The sequence below is a fragment of the Lissotriton helveticus genome, chromosome 2_1 (assembly GCF_964261635.1).
Source record: "Lissotriton helveticus chromosome 2_1, aLisHel1.1, whole genome shotgun sequence".
Classification (NCBI taxonomy): domain Eukaryota; kingdom Metazoa; phylum Chordata; class Amphibia; order Caudata; family Salamandridae; genus Lissotriton; species Lissotriton helveticus.
In genome coordinates, this window is record NC_136059.1 from 1,238,775,021 (window position 1) to 1,238,796,818 (window position 21,798).

At 43.8% G+C, this 21,798-nt stretch overlaps 1 protein-coding gene across 1 annotated transcript in view; it reads right to left on the reverse strand.

Moving 5' to 3' along the window:
- Nucleotides 1–21,798, reverse strand: part of LOC144818588 (thiol S-methyltransferase TMT1B-like) — a 175,334-nt gene that overhangs the window by 15,590 nt on the left and 137,946 nt on the right. The window contains exon 2 of the mRNA XM_078676139.1: nt 8,393–9,063. Coding sequence (XP_078532265.1) covers nt 8,393–8,893 — 501 coding nt within the window. The 5' untranslated portion in view covers nt 8,894–9,063. The remainder of the gene's footprint in view (nt 1–8,392; nt 9,064–21,798) is intronic.

The following is a 21,798-nucleotide window of genomic DNA, read 5'->3' on the forward strand; positions in this document are numbered from 1 at the left end:
AACTCGTGTGGGACTATATCTTCATTATGGCAGGAAATCCAAATAGAGCCTTAAGTTGTAGCCCAGCGTTTGCCCAATCAATCGGCAGAAGTTCGCAGGTCAGACAGGATACTTTCCAGTGCTGTTACACACAGCAAGCTTGCTATGAGAACCTATGAGAAATTTTTACTTACTGCATCTACCGTTCAACATTTGAATGGTCTGCTTTTAATACTGCTACTGAAAACGCTCAAACCATTGTCCGCCGTCGACGCATTCTGTGGCCACACACTGTGAAAGACACACTATTTGTTTTTGTTGTTCTTTCTATAGATGCAATGTCTGTATATTAGCCACGTGTTTGGCGATATGAATTTGTTGCCTTAGTTTTGCCAACACACTTGTTAATGAGCGGTTTATTGGATTTGTAATGTGTTTTTATTTGAAAATTATATGTTTAATACATTTCTAATACATTTCTAAATTGGGTTTGAAATATAGGCTTCTTCCTTTCTTTCTGTTTTCTTCTCCTCTTTGTTTATTTGAATGAAAATTTTGTAGTTTTAATTTGTAGTTTGTTTTTGAAATTGTGTACCTGAACCTTTTGTTTGGTGTTACTATAATTTGTCCCTGGTTCAGGGGTATTGGACAGCCTCTGTCGTTGTTAAGGAATTGAAGATAAGGTTCTGTTGCTGTGAAGGCTTGAATTTCACGAATGCGTCTAGCCGACGTGATGGCTGAGATAAAATCCACCTTCGAAGATAGACATTTTATGTCACACTTGTGAATCGGCTCGAATGACGGTTTCATGAGATGAGACAGCACCATGTTCAATTTCCAGAGCACCGGAGCAAGCCGAACCGGTGGGTAGGCTCTGAAAAGGCCTTTCATGAATTCCTTCACTGCCCTGAAGGACCATAGGGACGACTGGTTTGAACGTCTCCTGTACCTTGAAATTGCGGCCAAAAGGACTTTTACTGAGAGATATGGCTAAACCTCCTCTGGAGATGAAGAGAGTGGATGGCATGAGAGATTTGCACACCAGGAGCAGAATCTTTTCTATTTGGCTGAGTAACACTTGACTGTGGAAGAAGAACAGGCCTTGTTAAGAATGGAACGGCACTCCTCAGAAATATCTATGTCCTCAAACTCAGTGTAGTGAGGAGCCAGGCCGACAATTGAAGAGATTGAATTTGCGGAAGGATCACCTGGCCTTGGTCCATAGAAAGTAGACGTTCTGAAGAATGAAGACGAACTGGAGAGACTTCTGATAGGTGAAACAGCTCTGTGAACCAGGATTGCCTTGCCCACACAGGGGCAATGAGAACGATGGGGCAAGGTTCTCGTTTCATTTTTTGCAGGTCCTTGGGTATCAGTTGAAAGCATTTTTTGTTGAGTAATGAAGCGAACAGATCCAGGGTAGGCGATCCCCAACACTGAAAAATTATTTTGTGTTGAACGGCGTCCAATTCCCATTCGTGACACTGCTTGGAATCTCTGCTGAGCAAATCGGCCCATACGTTGAGCACCCCTGGAACGGGTTGGACCTGTATTGAGATATTCTGGTGAATCAACCAATTCCAAATTTGTTGCGCCAGACTTGAGAGCAGGCAATCTCGTCCCTCCTTGTTTCTGTAGGTAAAACATTGTGGTTGTGTATTCCGTGCGGACAAGGATTGAATAACCTTTTATCTTTGGAAGGAAGGAACGTAACCCTAGAAATACTGCCTTCAGCTCCAACAGGTTGATGTGGGAAAGACATTCCTGATCCAACCACTTCCCCTGAACCTCCTTGAGGTGAGCACCCCATCCCTCCATGGAGGCATCGGTTGTCATGACCACCAAAGGCTCTGGTGGAAGGACGGAAAAGCCTTGTGAAAGATTGCTTTTGACTTTCCATCAGGACATCACCCTGATCATCTGAGGTGTAACTGAAATAATGTCCTCGAAGGAGCCTCAGGCTTGAACCCATTGGATGTTGACCTGCTCCTGGAGAGGCCTCATCCGCAACAGACAGTGAGGAATCAGAAAAATGCAAGACAACATCATCCCCAACATCAATTTGTAAATCCTCACACACACACAAACTTTTTTGAAGAAAGGACTGAGCAATCTTTTGAAGATGAGAAATTATTTTTTCTGTGTCTAATCTTGCTCCCAGAAACACCAGAGACCTGGAAGAAAGAAGTGAAGACTTCTTTTCATTGAGTTTGAGACCCAGAGAGTAAAAAAGGCGAAGGCAGGCATTCGTGGACCTTTTTGCACCCTGAAATGTCGGAGCCTTGATTAACCAATCGTCCAGGTAGGGACCTGGTGACCGAAATGCCGGAGAAAGGCTGCTACTGGCGCTAAGAATTTGGTGAATACCCTGGAAGCAGACTTTAGCCCAAAGGGCAGCATCTTGAACTGGTAGTGGCACCCTGCCACTTGGAACCTGAGATAAAGATGGTGCTTTGGATGAATAGGAATGTGAAAGTATGCATCCAGAAGATCCAGAGAGATCATGTAATCCACTGAATCGAAGAGAAGGAGAACCTCCTGGAGCAACAGCATCCAAAACGGTTGTCTTTTGATGAAATTGTTTAACAACCTGAGATCCATGATCTGCCTCCATTTTCCAGTTCTTTTCTTTATGAGAAAAAAGTTGGAGTAGAATCCCAAGTTGCGCTGACTGCGCAGCACTATCTTGATTGCCTGCTTGATGAGAAGTAGTTTTATTTCCCTTTTGAGAAGCGCCCTATGGCGGTGAGCAGTCTTTCTTGGGGGGTAATCTGGAGGTTGTTGAAGAAATTCTAGGGTGTGACCCTGATTGAAAACGTCTAACACCCATCTGTCAGACGAAAAGGAGTTCCATTGCAGAAAGAATTTGGAGCAGTCTTGAACCGAATGAAGTGGGACTGGGGTGGCAGTTGCCTGATGAGTCTCATTGTCTCCTGCTTGTGTCATTGGATTTACCTCCCGAAGCGGAACTTGTTGAAATTGGAGCTCTGTTGTATGTTGATGCAGGCGTCTGCCCAAAGGACTTAGCGGAGTACTGAGTACGGAAACCCTGTTGGTAATAAGGTTGAAAAGGCTGTTGAGACCAGGTCTGAGCTGTAAACTACTGGCCTCTTCCTCTTCCTCTTCCCTGTAAATTGGCTAAGGATTTCTCCGTATCCTTGTCGGATTTGATAGCCTGGAGTGCCTCATCAACATCCTTACCAAACAGATACTCTCCATCAGATGGCATGTCCAGCACCTTTGCCTGGATTTCTGTGTGAAAAGTTGTAGCTTTCAGCCAACCCTGCCTGCGCAACACTGCAGCACCCGCCATTTGCCTACAGGCTGTGGAGGCAATGTCCATAGCCACATCAATGGCTTCCGATGAAGCTCTCTCACCCTCAGAAAGAATTTCCTTTGCCTCATTTTTCTTATCTTCCAGCAGGAATTCCAAAAAAGGCGTGATGTCTGACCACATCTGCCTATCGTACCGTCCAAGAATAGCCATTACATTGGAGGCTCTGATAGCTGTAGCAGCCAGTACAGAGAATCTCTTCCCAATATTGTCCAACCTACGCCCCTCTTTGTCTGGCGAGGTGGTACATGGAGAAGCAGGGTTTTTGATCTTCTCTGAGCAGCCTGCATTATTACAGAATCAGGCTTCGGATTGACTATGAGACATGTCGGAGAGGCTTTTGGCGCCCGGTACTTCTTATCCAGCTTTGGAATGACTGCTGGCACAGACGCTGGATTTTTCCTGAAACCTTCCTGCCACAAGAAGTCGATAGTAGGGTTTGCCCTAACTGAATGTTGAGTGGAAGCCTTAAAATCGTATAAGAAGAATTCCGTTTGCTTGATGGGCATAGGAAGGTCGAAGCGTTTTGAAGCTCTCTCAAGCAGATTGTGGAAGCCGCTGATGTCTGCAGGTGTAGAGTCAGCCACTGGCAGCGTGGGAGAAGGCGGCATATGAGTTACGTAATCCATTCACTTGTCTGGGACATCAGAGTCCACATGTATCTCCCTCTTCCAGTTGATGGTCTCCACTGTGTGATGCTCTAGTTGAGATCTGCAGAGGAGGTAGGGTCTTCTGTTTTGGTGGAGCCAGTGGGGTTTCCTGAACTGGAGTCATGGGAGGCTCTTCCTGGCGAGAAACTGGTTTTTGGGCCACATTGGCTTCAGGGAATCGCTTGTAGTAGTTATCTAGCATGAAACGTAAGTCTGTGACAAGTGACATTGGCACATTAATGGAGGGTTCTTGATGATCTTCCTCCTCCTGTTCTTAATATGGGTAGTGCTCCTGGAAGGTATCCAGGCGTTGCGCACCCGAGCGTCTCTATGAGAAGGAATAGTCACCCTCAAAGTAAGTCAAAGGATTATCTGTCTGATCCTCTTCATCAGATTCCTGGCACTTCACTCTTAGTTGAGAGGGGGTGTAGGCAGTGCCAAACGGACCTTCATCCTCCAATTCCTGAAAATCCAGGAGGCGAGAAGGAGGCAGAGGAGATATTTTTGAAAAATCTTGGAATAGAGATTTTGAGCCTAGTATGTCCATTTTCCTCGTTGATTGGATCATTGCCGGAATCGTCGCCAGGGACTGTGACGACGGCGTGGAAGTATCTGTTGACGGGGTGGAGAAGCTCAGCGACGGCGTAGCACACAATTGGACCGTCAACGGTGCAGCTCTCGTCGATGACGAACACCTCACCCAAGCCGCCGACATCACTACTCCCGTCTTCGTCGACGAGACAGCTGTCCTCGTCTTCACCATTGATGTCCTCAATGTTGCTGACGAAACCGCCGACGGAGTCTTCCTTTCAACAGTCATAGGCAGAGAATGCCTCGTCGACGGGTCCGACGATGGGAAGATTTTTTGTGAGGGAGTAGGTGGTGGGGAAGGAGGAGCAGAGCCAGATCTTTTTTAGGTCAGAGAAGAGCCAGGTTGCTCTTTTTAACCTCTCTTTTCCACTGAAGACTCCTTCCTCAGAGATCTTTGTTTTTTCGGAACTCTGACCAGAAGAATGATCTTCTTTCCTTTTCACTGAGGAGAAATTAGGTCTCCCCTCACTCTCAGAGTCAGAATCCTACATATATCTTTTCTTCTGAAGCCAAATAAGAAGCCTTCCCTCACGGTCTTTGAGAGTTTTTTAAGAAAAAGTCCGGCAGTGCTTACAGTCTTTAGGCTTGGGCTCTGGATAAAGGCAATATAAGCACTCCTTATGCAGATCCTCTGGGAAATGCCTGGACTTTCCACAAGTCTTGCAGGGCCTGAACAGCCCTTTTTTTAGACTCTGGCATTCAGTAGAAAATACAGAAAATAAGCAGTATACTCACTTTCTAGCAGCACCTCAGTTGAAGACAAGGTTGAGGAAAGAGAACTGCCAGTTGAAAGATGAAGAGTTCAAAGTAGAAACACTGTGACTAAGCAGAGCTCAGGAAGACTCCCTAACACACGACGTGCGGTAAGAAATCAGAGGTATGGTGGCTCTGCAGGGGATGGATACTCAGGGGTCTGCAATGTGATTGGCGGGAGTTTGGATGTTCTTTAACGAGGTTAACTGGTTACTAAATACTGTTGATTCTCAAGGGAGATTGTCCTTTTAGCTTTATACTGCTATTTTACTGTTACAGTGGGACTCCCACCATGAAGACGGGGAATATTCAAGAATGTGAATCTATAAAAGACACATTACTGGAGAATAAAGACCATTGAGCATAGGCTGAAGTTTGTCAAAAATCCATGGAGTGAGTGGGTCCGATTCACAATCTTTCATGAAAGGTATTATACTAATGTCAAAGGGAAGCCAGGTGTTTTACATTTTTTTATGGAACAAATCAAACAGGGAATTGCACAACTCAGCAAAAGACTCAATTAACTTTGTAGTAAATGCTGTTTAGTGAGATTATTTTCTCTCAAAAAATGATTACGCGCCGATTAAATTTGAGGAGCAAGGTAGTATGTACCCGCAGTTTTTGTTAAGTTTTTTTAAGTCCCTTATGGCCAGGTGATTGGTGGCTTTAGCAGAGAGGCTGTCGTCTTGGCACCATATTTTTGAAGACATTTTTCTGATGTTTTGCCAAATCTTCAGAAACCTATAAGAAGGACGTTGTGATCCTTGAAGGACAGGCACATTTCAGAAATAGTAGGAGCTGATTCCATACACATGTTAATTACATACTTATGCACTTATATCATCGACAAAAATGGCTTGGACTGTGATGTTGTAAAGGCACTACAGAATGCAGAAGTAACTTTATTTCAGTTTCCGAAGCAGTCAGAACTGTGATGAGTGATAGCTACCCAGGTTCATCGGACTAGGCAATGTGAGAATCAATGGGAGACCAGGGTGGTCAGTCCATGCTTAAGAGAAGCACAGCACATGAAAGAGTGTTATATGAACTGAAAATAGCTTGATAAGTGGGGTATAAACTTCCACATCTTACTCAAAGTTTTGTGCACAAAGGCGACGGGCCACAGGTGAACACAGCACATTTGCTGGAGATTCTTTTTTTCAGTTTTTAGGTCAAGCCTGGGCAGCGAGACATGCTGTTTTTGAGTATGGACTTGAAGCCCTGTCCACTCTTCGCCCATATTTGTCATTGGCTTGTGTCATTGTCCTTCATAAAAGCTGGCTTCTAATGCGTTAATAGGCTTGTTAGTCCCTCCTTAGTACTGCGTTGTCTTAATTTGTAACCTCCTATGAGGACTGGCTCTTTTACTTCTGGTGTTACAAGGTATGTCTTATTTAGTCTGTAAGCACTATTTTCTTAAACGAGTTTCTCCTACTGCATGCACATGCTTTCCTGCAACATTCAGCACACCTTGCGCGCTTTCACTTTCCAAGCAGCCAGGACAATGGGGGCTGCTTCTTGAGATGATATAGGTCTTGTTTGAGCTATTGTAAATGACAATGCCTTTTATGTATGTGTTAATTCTCAATACAGATAAATAAAAGGCATTGTCATTGTTTGTTACCCCCCCCTCCCCACCATGATGCTGAAAAGCATCCTCAATTTTGCTTTATGTACCTCCTCCCAGGTGGAAATTATTCAATGTGATGATGATAATCGATCTAAGTAGCATGTAAACTTATCTACATACTAGAAGAGAGCTCAAACGTTCACTGCAAAGCCAGCATTTCACCTTTATGAAGTTGATGGAATGTTCATAGTTGAATTAGAAAATAATTAATATCCATAATTAACCCCAAGAGACAATTTAGTTTGAGGTGCGTATGCTGTATACATGGCCAATATTCAGGACACAAATCCTAAAAAAAGAAGTGGGGGGACTAACCTAGTTAGGCAGTATGCAAGTGACATCACAGCATGTGACGTCACGGCAAGTGACATTACGGCACATGACATCACACATGACATCACAAGAATTGACATCAGAGAAAGTGGCATCACAAGCCACGACTTTACAGGAAGTGGCATCACAAGAAGTGACATCATATATGATTAGCAGGTCTATCATATGTATGTTTGAGTGCATTGCGAGGCTAATAGCACTGTGAGCTACGTTAGATATGTGACTTCGACACCTTGCAGTTTCCCAGTTTTATGTACAAATCCTGTACATTCATTTACAAACTTATATCATTTATTGTACATGTAATATGCACATGTTGATGTAAAGTGCTCTGACACCCTGCATTGGGATGAGGAGGGCTATACAAGAAAAAATAGTGGTACTTAAATTATTTCAACGCCTCCTCAGGTGTAGTAAGCTCTATATAAATGCAATTTGCTTTGTGTAAAGACTGGGAAAGACGAACACATCTGACATTCTTACAGTGCAAGCATATCTCCTAAAAAGGGACTGAACAAAGTGAAAAGATGCCTCTCTTAAGTATCTGTGAAGTGCTAACAAGGTGTGAGCCTTTGTTTCCCCTCTGCTTCATTTGCATCAGGTGTGAGGCTCCTGACTGCTCCCAGCCAAGAGACTCGAACAAAAGGAGGCCTGATGACCGCTCAAATTCGGCCTTTGCAATGGGCCTAGCAGGAGTCTTAAATAAGAAAGCCCATTCCCTGCCTGCATGTTGTTGCTTGTTGAAGATGGAAAGCTGACAACCTGCAGACACTGCTAAAAGTGTCCCAGTGTTTGGAAATTACACCGGGGCGAGTTCAGCACATTATTCAGTGGGGCCCAAAATCGTGGCAGGGTGGACGACGTTCACCCTGTGAAAATAGTGGGTGGACGCCGTCCACCCACGTGTACCCCCGACTCGTGCCCTGCCAATTTTATTACCAGAGGTCAGGGCTGCAATGGTAATTGTACGTCGTTTTCCCACGTTATTGAATAGGGCTGAAATTCCTTAAAACTGGCCATCTATTTTACCACTTCGTAGCGCCCATGTTAAATGTAACCATTCACTACTCCCAGCTGCACCGCCCTGCAGTGTAAAAGTGCATTGCATTGCCGTGTACTCACAGGCCTGAGGACGCGGATGACTTCTTTTAGGAACGCCTCCACACTCGTCACCGAGCACAGCACCAGGGTACACACCACCACGTCAACAGAGCCACTCGCCACTTGGGTCATATGCTCCCCAGAAGCTACCAGGAAGCGCTCAAAACGCACATGCTCATTTTCTGCAACGCTTTTGCTTAGATACTTCTGAAAATGAGGGTTTGGGTCGACACAGACGACTTTGCAGCCTCGCGGGTAAAACTGGAAGTTTGCACCACTGCCACAGCCAACCTCAAGGACCGTTAGCTCTCCGGAGCTACCAGCAAACTCCGACAGGTTGCTGAAAAGGTCTTTTTTGTGTTCCCCCATCTTTCGGTTGAAAGTCACGGTTATCTTTTGCATTATGTAAGGGAAAATCTTCTGAAACAGCGGCTTCCACAGTCCCAGGAATGCCAGCACATGAATCGGAAGTACAAGCATCGCCACACAGACTTGCAAAATGCTTACGAGTATCGCCATCATCACAGATGCAATTATATTTGATATACAGAGGTTTGTCCTTTGATGGTACGTGTAAGACCAGGATCAGCCAACCAGGTCACGTTCTTGACAATACACAAACCCTTGTTTGGTGTAACGGTATCGAGTTAAATAACGACACGTGGCTTCTAAGAGTGTGTGGCAGGCAGGCACTGTAAAGGAAAACAACAGCAATATTATTTATGGAATATGACAAGATGTTCAAAAGACCAATACATTCAGTTAATGAAACCTTTACAATAAGGTCTGGTGTCCTTCGGATGAAGGCAACGAAGAAACCAACAAAATACTCATGCTGGCCCCGCAGATCTGGCCAACTTTTGACACTGTAGGCATATTGAAGAATGGCTAAGGCTATTCATATCATTACCCACCCAAAGCGTTCTCAGTTTGCATAGGACACAAAATACTCCCCACCCCCAAGCTTTCCAAATCTACGCCAGATCATTCCCAGCTTTTCACAGCCACAACTTTTTATTTTTCATACAACACAAAAATAAACCTAAAACCTACAAGCACGAGTACAGTTTGTCCAAGACATTACGGAACAGCTAGAGAAGGTCAGTGAAAGACAGTGGGCGAGAAAGAGAGGAACGGTCATAGACAAAAAGGGCGAGAGGGACAGAAAAACAGGGAGTGACAAACAAATTCAGCAAGATACAGAGAGACGGACATGGGGAGAAAGACATGGAAAGAGAGCAAAATCCAGGGACAGACATTGAGAGAAAAGAGAAGGGCAAGAGATAGACCGGGATATGGAACAAGAGAAAAACAGGAATCAAAGACAATGAAATACAAAGAGCGAAAGGCAAGTATAGGCATAAGAGGTAAAGAATGATACAGAAAGTAAAGAACAGACAAAAAGGCAATGAGAGACAATGAGACAGAGGTAAGGAGAGAGAGAGAGCAAGACAAAAGGATGAGTATAGACAGATACAGATGGAGACAGGTGGAGAGAGAAATGGTGAGACATTACAAGAGAGAAACAGGAAAAGATTAACTGCAAGAGAAAGAGCGAAACCTAGAAAGAAGGGGAGGAATGATAAAGTAGCGAGAGAGCCAAAGACAGAGAGAGAAAAAAAGACAGAGAAAGAGAGAGAAATGGTCAATGAGACACATTTAGTTAAAAACTTTTTTTTCAAAAATGTCCCAGTTAAAGTGGCTAACTTTCTATTATCACTTCGTTGGACATTTTGCAAGTGTGTTGATGCACTGAGTGCCCGAAAACATCAGAAGACATTCTTTGGGAAAGCCACTGGCATTTTTGGGGTTTAATTCCATACCTTTAAGCCTTTTTAAAAGGTATACTTCTAACAGATATCGATTAGTGAGTCTGATTACTGAGTCTTACTGTATTTATGTTCAATCTCTTAACCGCCTCCTGGAGAAAGGCTTATTTGCTCGCGATTGGCACCTTTGGAGATGCAAATTTACAAAAATGGATAACTCTATCATAGACATGGAATGGCACCAAAAACACCCATGGTCAACATTGTCCACCATAGATACTACCCAGTAACTACCTACAGTCTCAGGACCTAAAGAAAAGATGCATATTCTGCTTCTGTCTTTTTCCTATGATATATACTAGATGGACTTTCAAACGACCCTACAAGAAGTCATAAGAGCAATTAAAACAATTGAAAAGACCCCTCACTAGGCGGTCAATTTACTGTGGTGGGCAGACTCTAGCACTAGACTTCGCATTTAATCACAGCTCTACCTAAATATGCAAGAATTACACACTGCAGAATAGCACTGGGCACACTGTACAGTGACCTTTCCCTGGGAAGGAAAGCCCCTTGGCCTTTTCCTCAGAATGAGTACCACCCCCGTTTAGGTGTACAGTGCTAGTTGGAAACTGTGGTAGCAGAAAACCTGGCTTTAATCCTGGCCCCCTCATTTGGCGAAACTGTGTGCTTTGATGCAATCAACTTTTCAACGTGTTCTTTGTTCAAAAAGTCAAAATGTTATCATGATTTGGAACTCAAAGAAGTCCACATAAAAATTCACAAAAGATCTGCAAAGCGATCTACAAAAACAGTTCTCACAATTGTTAGTTTGCAGAATAAAATACAAGACAGAATCAGTCAATGTACCGACACAGTCCACTCATGTAAAAAGTTCTTGGACTAATAAAGTGAAAATGCACAACTGACTTAGTGAGAAATACAAAACCTATCCAATCATAAGGAATATAGCAGGAACAATAGTGCAACTCTAGTACAGAACTTCAATATAATTCAGTGCAATCAACTTTGCAAAGCAATGTAAACACTGTAAATCTACTTAGACTGTGCACATCATATTATACTAAAAGACCATATTCATGAAATACGAGGGCAAATCAGGAGCGGCTTGTGCAGGTAAGAGTGGTGAGGCGGTGGTGTGGGGTCTCGACAGATGATGATGAGGGAAAATTTAATAAATAATTACTTTTCCCTGGCCGTAGTCTGTCAAGCCTACACCCCGCCATTTACTGCACGGGCTGCTCCTGGGGCAAATTCAATTAATATAGTCATATCTACAAATATTTAGGAATTGTTAAAAATAGATAAATAAATTTGAACAAACTCTTTCCGATGATGGTGCCAGAAGACATTTACGGACCTCCAGTCCTGAGGAAATATACTTTAGGAACAATGGTCTTAACAGACGTCATCATAGTGAATGCAGGAAAGGACAAACAAATAACACATGATTTCAATCTTGAACATGGTTCCTGCAGAGGTCACGGAGCCTCTCTTTCCCAGGTAATCCCTCCCATGCTCTAGTAATCATTCGTAGGGGAAGCAAGTTTAGCCTTAATAGTAAAATGGTTCTAAGCAAACCGTGGGGAAGGCTCCTTAGGACACACTGTTGAGGCGTTTTACATATGCCACTCTCCAGTTAAATAATTCCTAATGTACCAAGAACACAATATTTTCGACTAACTTCGTAGATTGATTTTTAATCATATTTTTCAAAACACGCTATGGGAGGGTCCCGCTTCACTTTGACCAGTTCCAAACATATCCAGGGCTTTCACATCATTTTAGAAAACATTTCTTCCCTCCTTCAGTTAGAAAATAAATTCAGGTTTTAACGCATGCCCCATGGGAGCCCTGATCACAATTCAACATGCTATTCCCTCACCTTAAGCTTGCTGCCATAACAAACACATTTGTGGAAAGAAGCCTGAATGCAAGCCGGAGTGCTGATGGAGCAACCGCACAATTCAAGTTACATATTTGGCGCCAAATGCACTCTTCCAGCTTCTCAAAGAAAGCCCAGTACCGCTCATCCATTGATTCACAGGCATAGCTCAATGAAGGCGGAATTTTATTCTTATATGCCGCCAGGGCATGTGCAAAGTGTTGGTGCCCGCAACATTTATATAACCTGCCAATTGCAGAACATTGGGATATTGTCTTACTACTGCACTGACTAAAATGATCGCTATTAGAGTAGTTACTAGAAAACTCATTACCTACATATGGGTACAACTTCACCACCTCTTGCTTGTCTTTCTCTAAAAACCAATGCAAATCTTTCCTAACCCTTCACCCTGGGACCTAAAGACCATGCCTTTCGCTCTTAGAGATATTTATTTTTAAGAAATGTTCATCAGCGTAGTTGCCCAACTCAAGTAGACACCTCTGTAAACCAATCCAGGTCAAAGCTAGAAAAATGCCATCATCCAGGTAGATAACACAACCAAGACTCATTGTTCCTAGGTTTTGTGGGTCCCCCTTACACTGTCCCACTCTGCTAGGCCAGCCATAAGTAGGTATGTGCGATTTTCATTGTTTCAAGTTAAACCATCACAATATAAAAACCACAGTCGAAATAAAACACAGTGTGAACATTCAATAAGTAAAACACAACGCTGTTGGGGACAGAGTAACCTAAAGTCCGAGACACCGTAGTAATCATATAAAAAGAAATAGCCAAAAAGTTAAAACCAAGTCTAAGATTATAAAAGATATGGACTGCCCTAAGAATCACTGTAATCTCTACTAAGCCAATTCATTTTACCATGTTGCGACAAACAAGTCAAACAAACAATCTTTATGAAAATGTATCAAATTACAATAGCGTGTCTCCTGCAAGTTTCCCTCTCCCCCCGCCCCGCCTCTAACAAAAAGTTGTAACCTCAGTGTCAAGTATGTGAACATCTATTTCAAAATATTGTTATATTCGAAAACGAATCTGAAACAACAGAAAACTATTTCCAAGAAAACCAAATAACTGTAGAAATAGATGAGCTGGTCAATGTTTCAGTCTCTGTGGCATAAAAGTCCATTAGACCATATTTAGGACGATGAATACAAAGTTAATAATTGACCATTGAGTCTGGTCAAGCAAAAGAGTCTGGTCAAGCAAAAGGTTTGTTGAGCCAGCCGAATTTCAAGTTGTTTAGACTTCCAGTTAGCTAACGCAGGAATAGTAATTAATATTCCAGGCCTGATGGCGTGACTGTATCATAGCAATCCAAAGGATTTGCTGCCGATATCGCTCACAGTTCGTCAAGCAATATCAGACGGCATTGCTCCTCTCACTAACCGCTACGGACACTATAATATGGAGTATTAATTACTAATCCAGATTATTACCAAAAACCCAGTCATGAAGGTAAAGAAGAATACTGCTGGCGAATAATTTCCCAATCACATCCAATAATCGAATCTGCCTAAAGCTGGCAGGAAAGGTTTAAGGATCCTTTTTATATAAAGCCAACACTATACTTCCTTTCCAAGAGGACGGTATGGTCCCATACGAATAAGAATATTGAAACACCGAATGTAGAAAAAGGGTCCATGAGTAAACATCTTATTTGATGAGAGGTATTGAGAGATCGTCGGGCCCATCGCCTCAGAGTACCTAGCACCCTTAAAAAATCTCTATCTCCTCACAGGAAGGAGGGTCATATACATTCAATGAGAAAGACGCACTAATCGACTCCAAAAGAAACCCGTCACTAGAATTAGAAGAGTACAGCCGCAAGATATATTGGATCCACTCTGCATCGGATATTAAAATGGCTTCTGCCTTAACTCTACAAACAATATTCAGCTATTAGGGGCCAATATTTACGCGAATCACCAGAAAATGCACCTTCTCTCTGCTTAATACATTTCTGATCCTCCTCCCTTCTGCATTCAGCCAACTTCAGTCTTGTTCTCACCCACTTCAACCAATTAATTTCCCTTGGCATCAGTCATGATGACTGCTCAATTTAGTCCTTTACTTGGAAGTATAGCTCCTGATTTACCGTTTTTACCTCCCCGGAAGTAGCCACTAAGGATTTAGCACAAGTAGCTTGTTTCTTACTCCCACATGATCGAAATAAAGACAACTGCTTCTCAAACCAGGCAATAGGGTTCTCTGGTATATGACTATATGACCAGATCCCACTGTTTTAACATATCCTGCCAAGTTTATCGCATTTTGTTGGACCAAAAGGTACGTCCATTTATTTTGTTATAGACAATCATATAATTTCTGGGATTCTTGAGTTCTAAATTGATAACCACCGAAAAAAATACTTTGGTAGCTCAGATCCATCCTCAATACCTTAAACTGTGTGCAGGCACCAAATATTTGGTAGGAAATAGTGATTGTTCTCGAGAGAATGGAAAATAAAGGAGGCTGGGGAATCCTCTGCAAATCTCAAGTTTAGAGCAACCAAGTCATTGATTTGTCGAAAATCCAAAAAGCTTAAACTCTGCATGCCTGATCTCATATTACCTGGCAAAATTGTCTACGGTATACTCCATACCTCGTCCTACTCCAGGTCGCCAAAGGTCACAGAAGAACAAGTCGAGATTTTAGCATTAAAATCTCCCACCATAATTATCAGTCTGCATTCTTCCAAGATGCTAATATTTTGCACAAACATGAACATAGACTCAACTAGAGAGTTGTGAGACCTCCCATGTTGATATAAACATTTACCAGAAGATAAGATTATTATGATCCTCCTATTACATTGCCCAGAGCCAATTTTAAACACATACAAAGATTTGAGTCATGGACAAAAAACGTGGGATTCCTGTTCATAAATCCACTAAGTAAAATGAGTAAACTACCACTGGCATGACCTTTTACTGTAGGTTTTGCTGCACAAGAAAAAACAAAATAATTTTCATTTAAAATGAGAACAAATCCAAGTTTTCTATAGGCAAATTATCATTGGATAAATTTAAAAAGTTTAACTTGGAATTACACTGTCCATAGCCCGCCATATTCCAGGAGCGAATTGTACCAAAGCAGCTATCTCTGCAACAGTGTAAGTTTTATATTTTTTCTGGAGTCATGTAGTATACCTGCTGACCAACTCATTTCCCTTACTAGATTCCCTGAACATCAAGTTCTCATGTCCCTCAATATTTATCACTCTGTGATTCTACCAATAAAAATGATGATATCCTTCGGATTATGGGGGCCCTGAGTGCTCACCCTATGTTTATCTAGCTGAGTAGCAACAGTCTCATCAAACGGAAAGACATCAATGCCTTTTTTCCAAAAGTGGTCAACATTAGCCAGGATTATAATTACAACGATCCTAGAGCTAAATGTTAGTCTGGAACTCGGATCTACAGGAACCCTCGATCAATATATTTTCTTGATACCAGTCACAAATCCTTGATATCTGATGAAAGCTATCTGATAATCCGGCCCTGAGACTGGATTATTATTCTGCCTTGGCCCAGTCCCAGATTTAGGGATTTGAGTTGGGGGAAAAGAAGGGGGAGCCTCCCCATTAAGAGTCCTCCCATATTTAAAATCAGTCCGTACAGGAAACGAATGCACACAAGAGAGGATTAGGGGAAATCTATCAGAAATCCGCTCTACTTCTTGGGGAGCTCCTTTAGCCTCAACATCTGTGCTCACCGATTCTATGATCCTATCCCCAGGGTCATCCTTCAGATTTCCCATGCTCGAACCACAACAGTTATTATGGACAGTATCCGTGAGCACCTTCTACTGCCCATGGCAACCTGGAATTGATACTTCTGATATAAAAGAAGGGAGCAGATTATTTATTTCTGGGGACTCAAACTCCTGACCTGTAAGACGCCTGGCCTTCATCAACTCTTTAATTTTATGAGGCTGGATAATAGGGTCGGACTCTTCAAGGGCGTTGGAAAACGTCAGTTTTTTAAGCTTATGCTTTATAATGTGCTTGATCCTTTTCTTTTTCTCCTTCTGGGAATTTTCCCCATTACAACCTGAGGGAGAGAATGGACTCATAGGAGATACGCCACCTTGTTTAGTCCTTGATGGTTTAACAGTAGGAGGGTCATTTTTTGAAACTATGGCCCCGTGAGTAAGTGGAACCTCTATAATAAATATTGGGAAGATGGGAGGAGGATTCTCAAGTACGGATGCATTTACATTTGCCCCTTGGGAAGCCTGTCATTGTTCCCAGATACATTGTTTGGGAAGGAAGAACAGGCCATATTGCCACTCTCCCTAGTGGTCTGGAAATTATCAGTGGATTGCTCAAAAGGAGTGGCCCCATGACCATCATAATTCCCCACCTGAACTCCCATTTCTACCACCCCATTTTATTGCCACTATATTAGTCTGGGTAGCCTAAGATCTAATTTCAGTGCCCCTTTCTCCCTTCCCTGAATGTAAACCAAAAGAGGTGAGGTGCTGCACCACCCCTTAAATTAGGTGACAACACATCCAGCATATGATCAGAATTAGCAAATGATTCATCCAACAAGGCCAATATTGAGCTAAGTATCCTCTCTACCGAGAATAAGATATCAAAGTGGGCCCTCCAACAAATGACCCATCGATTTTCACAATTGATTACTGCACGAGGGCTGGAGCCCCTGTGCATAAAGAGATCATAATTTAGGGACTCCATTGACCCTGAAAGAGATACCCTCGAAGAATGTGTACTGCTACCGAAAGCAGGTAATGGAGGACAACTAAGAGGACAGTCAAAAGGCGGACTCAAGACCATGTCTGAGGCAACTGGTGATTTTAAATAAGCCTCCCTAATTTGGTTTTTCTCCACAAGAATGGCAATGTCCGGCAAAGAATAGTACATCGGGATCACTGCTACACACATCTCCACAAAGTTCACCATCAATCACTGGAGAGGTCTCTTTAGATGAAGACATTCCTAACACAGGCGCAACATTTTGGTCCAACTTGATACCGATGATATTGGTATCAGAAACAGTCTTTGTGTCATTCCTGTCCATTTCTTCCACTGCTTCCCCTGCGTGACATAGTTTTCTACGTTGACTTTGGGGAATGGGCTGTGCTGGGTTATGCATAACGTGGTTAATCAGACACAGTACTGTGCCCTGGGAAAGGACCATAACTAAACTCAACTGATCTTCTTTGTTTACACCTGTAGACATCACCAATTCCTTGTTTCCGATCCCGCTCCCCCTCTTTGAGAACAGAGACAACACAGGAGAGACAAAGGGCTTGACCTCTTTCGCTGAATAGTTTTTAAAAGTTATGGGGAGGTGCTGTATTAGCAATAGGACCAGTTGAGCCTGAGGGGGCGATTAAACGATCAGAACGTAGACACCTAGAAGGTATCATCAAAACACCTTATAAGACCTTATAAAATCTTGTCCACAGATGCCACAAACGCATGATGCCTACTTTCCCTCTTTCCTTCTCTTTATGACACTTCTCTGCGACTCCACAAGATGTTAACACCCTTCCTAAAGGGTGGAGCAAGGGTACACGAGGGGGCACAGGAGGGCACAAGAGAGCTAATGAATGAGGAATAAGTGTACGTGAAGGGAGCAGACCTCCCCTCCCCGAGGCACAAGCTGCACCAGCATTATACTGGCCGCCTCTGCACCATTGGGTGGGCGGGGTGGGGCAGCATAGCGCCTTCCCAACACACAACACACGAAGACTGTTAGAAGGTCTTGTGGGTTCCCGGATTGTAGGCCTTAATTCTCCAGCATATGGTCCCCCTCTTTAGCCTTTTCTTGCACCAAAGCAAACTCCCCCAGTGCTACAACAACTCCCCTTGTGCAGACAAACTAAGGAGAGGAAGGGGTACAAGGACACCTCTCCTAAGGATGCTAGAGCAGTCTGAAGCAGCACAGGAGTCCAACTTTAAATAAAGTGTGTTTTCTATGCGCTTTGATATCTTTGGCAGAACCGGCTGTGGCGTCCTTGGAGCCGCACAGAAGTGAAGTATAGTTTGATTTTGGCAAGTGGTATCCTGCAGCACAAACCTGGACCATAGAACCCCAAAACTACATGAGTTGTTATGGCAAAGATCGAAGGCTTAAAACATGGCTTTAAAAAGCTTAAAAAGAAACAAAGAGTCTGCAAGCTGCCAGGTATAATAACTTTTGAGGCTGTGAGACTTCCGAGCGGGAGCACACCAGCTGCACCCGGACCTGGCTGGGCCGCTTCCGTGGGGGCTGGGCCGCTTCCGTGGGGGCTCGGGCTCACGCTCTACGAGCGGTATCTACTACCGCTGCTCTCGGGCTCCTTTCCTAGCCTCCCACTCAAGTCGCTTGGTTCCCTCATTCTGTGGCTGATTTGCAGGGCCCAGGGTCTTCACTTTCTCCATCCGGCCCGAAACGTTACCATGCCACTGCTGCTGCTGCCGGTCCATCTCCTTATGATGCGGTTCTGCGGCTTGGCGGATTCAGGCATCAGATGTCGCTTCCACTTCCTCCAAACACATTCCTTGTTAAGAAGAAGATGGTTTCACTAGAACTTATGCCTTATTCCTCTGTCGCCATTCCTTGTCCAGGATTTGCAGTATTTAGAAAAATTCTCAAGGCTATTAATATGCTTGTAGTTTGAAATAAAATGGATAGATAGGACTATGGAGAGGGAATGTAGACAGGGCTCTCTCTAAATGTCTTTTCAGAAAAAATGTAATATGATGTTAAAATAATAGTCTTTGTAACAGGCAGTACTTCATTAAAGTACCTGGTTTCCAAATTTAACAAACTGTTTGATCTTGTGCAAATTATGTTCTCTGATATGACAATGTATGTAGTTATGCTGCATCAGTTTAAAGTGCGCCTTACTGTACACTGTCTGCACTTCTTCACATTCGGGTGGGGGAGGGTGGGAGAAATGGAGTGGCCGTGCGGAAGGGTTAATAATCAAAATTTTAAAAGTACCTTCCTGGGTCCCACGCAGTCTCAGCTCCTGGCCGGGTCCCGCGTTTTTCTGCTCTCTTGCTGTCCTGCCTCTGACAGGAACAAAAAGCGGGCAGCCTCCCTCCCCGCCCCCAAGCCAATCACAACGCTGCAATGGCAGCGTTGTTATTGGTGGGTACACAACCAGCCAGGTGTCAATGGGGAGGTCATTTTCTCCATGTAGGCTATATGCAGCCTACATGGAGAAAAGGGAGAGTGTCCATGACTACAGTCAGGGCCCACAGCACTGTGTAAACTACTCCTCCGCTTTCCTTGAGCTGGCATGCTGACCCGCCCGCCCCCAACCAAACACTTCTGCTTTCTCGCAGTGGGAGAAGCAGACACATAAAATGGTAGTTTAACAATTTTATGTTTCTGCTTCTTGCACTGCGAGAAAGCAGTGAGGCGACGCTCCTCCGCCCTAATGGAGGAGCAACCCCTGTTCCAACACAAGCTCTCACCGACTCACTGTCCGTGAACTTGCCATTCAAGCAGGCTTGCCATTTATCCTGTAACTTCAGTGTCTGTGCTGTGCATTGAGCACAAATGTGAGAAACAAATTGTCTACAGTGGGGCAAGCCAACAGCATTGTCAGAGCCTGAGACTGATGTGGAGCATCCGGGAAGGAGAGCCACACTCCCCTGGCTGTGTGGGCTAGTTTTCCATATTGTGGGCTAGTTTTCCATATTGTAGGAACTGAATTGAGTTAATTCCAAAGTTTGCATGCGCTTCCTCCAAAGATATAAATCGATTCTTGGGATACAAATACACCAAGATTAGGCAGCCCACACCTTTTCCACCTTTCTTTCCATAGAAATGGTCAATGCTATCTGTGCGAATGGGGCAATATGCCATAGTGGCATGTCTGATGTAAAAGGCAGTTTTCAGACATTATGGTCACCACCCTGGGCCCCCATTTGTAACGCGGGAGTAGCTCATTATTGTGCGAGCCTCTGAGGAGTTTCTCCCAGTTGTTTACGTCATCCAAGCGGTGGACCGCATGCTGCAAGAGAGACGCCAAATAGTAGAGTCGATATCTGGAACTTCCAGCCCTCCCTGCTCACACCCGCTTTAGAGTGTCGGGTTTAACTCTGCTCCTTTTGCCTGCTCAGATCATCCATCAGTTTGCTAGAGGCCAAGGGCTACATACTTCTGGCAATGTGCAAATAGGTGGCCCCCTGCAGCACATAAAGAAATCTGAGTGGGAAAAAAAAAATTCCACCGCACCTCTGTCCATGACCGATAATGGGAATATTGTACAAAACATAATGGACGACTGCAGGCCAGCACAAAGGCCCTCATATTCAACCTATCTCTGTTGCCCTCATCCACTGTTAATCTCAAGCCTGGATACCAAAAATCTGATGTTTCCCAGGGCATCGCCAACCGAGAAAGAAGTCCTCACTGTTCAGGCCTCTCAGCCGAACACCGCCCCCCTCAAACACCCCCACCCCCAATCGGGAATGATTTAGAATATTGATGGTTAATGTGGAGACCTGAAATCTTCCAAAATTCTGTAAGGGCCTGTAACAGGATCGGGAACGAGTACATTGGAAGCTGCAGGTACACCAGATTGTCATTGGCATTCATGGACACTACATGGGTGGTATCCACCACCTGTATTTCCAACAGGTTAAGCCCACTTAGTACCCTGCAGGCCAGCGTTTCCATTGTAAGTGCAAAGAGCAAGGGGGACAGAGGACAGCCCTGTTGTGTCCCTTGCTCCATGCCAAATTACTCTGCGACCATGGTGTTTTCTAGTCCCAGGCCAGCGGCTGGGTGTACACAGCTTAATCCATTTAATATAGGTCAGTCCTATAGCCTGTAGCACTTCTCATGGAGAGGTCCAACAGACTGAGTCGAAGGCCTGTTCAGTATTAAGTTGGGTAGGATGCAACCCTAATCTGAGCAGCCTACACAAACGTCAGCTGGTGTATATTGTGACGAGTGCCTACGTCTGGTATAAAACCACATATGTCCTTGTACACGAACCTCGGAAGGGCTTCTAAGAGGTGATTAGCAAGGATTTTATTTAGTATTTTAATGTCTACATTTAACATGAAGAGTAGGCAATAAGACAAGACGTTGGTCAAGTCCCCATCAGGCTTGGAAATAAGAACTATATGAGTTTCTCTTATTGAAGCTGGTAGCACCGCTACCTCATATGCCTCATTATACGAATAGCCTACAATGTTATTGAATATTTAATTGACCCTACACCAGTCAGAGAATTGCCAGCAAGCATTACCAAGCAAGCTGACATAAACCTGCACACTCCATGGCACATCTATGACATCTGTTACTAATTGACTGATCACATTATGGACCCGAGCAGGGGTGTAATTAATTCTATGTAAAAATGTAAATTGGATATGTTTGTAACAGTGGTTCATGGGAACCAGCTTCACTTGAAACCAGCGGTATATCCAAGCCTTATCAACGGTGGTATCACCATGATCCTCCTCCCACAATCTCGACAGGCATAACCTAATTTATCAACGTTTTATTTTTTATTAACAGTTGGCAAAACCAAATCAGTTAACAATGACACATATCCCCAGTGAATGGCAACTCTGCGCTTTGCAAGGAGGAGTGTCAAGACCACCAGCTTACGAAACTCACTAGGCACTTCCTTCACATAGCCCTACAGGCCAGTGAGTGGAGAGAGGGGAATAGCCACACCCACGATTGCAGCTATTGTGCGGAAGACCTCAGTCCAAAACACTACGACTGTCGGGCAAAGCCATG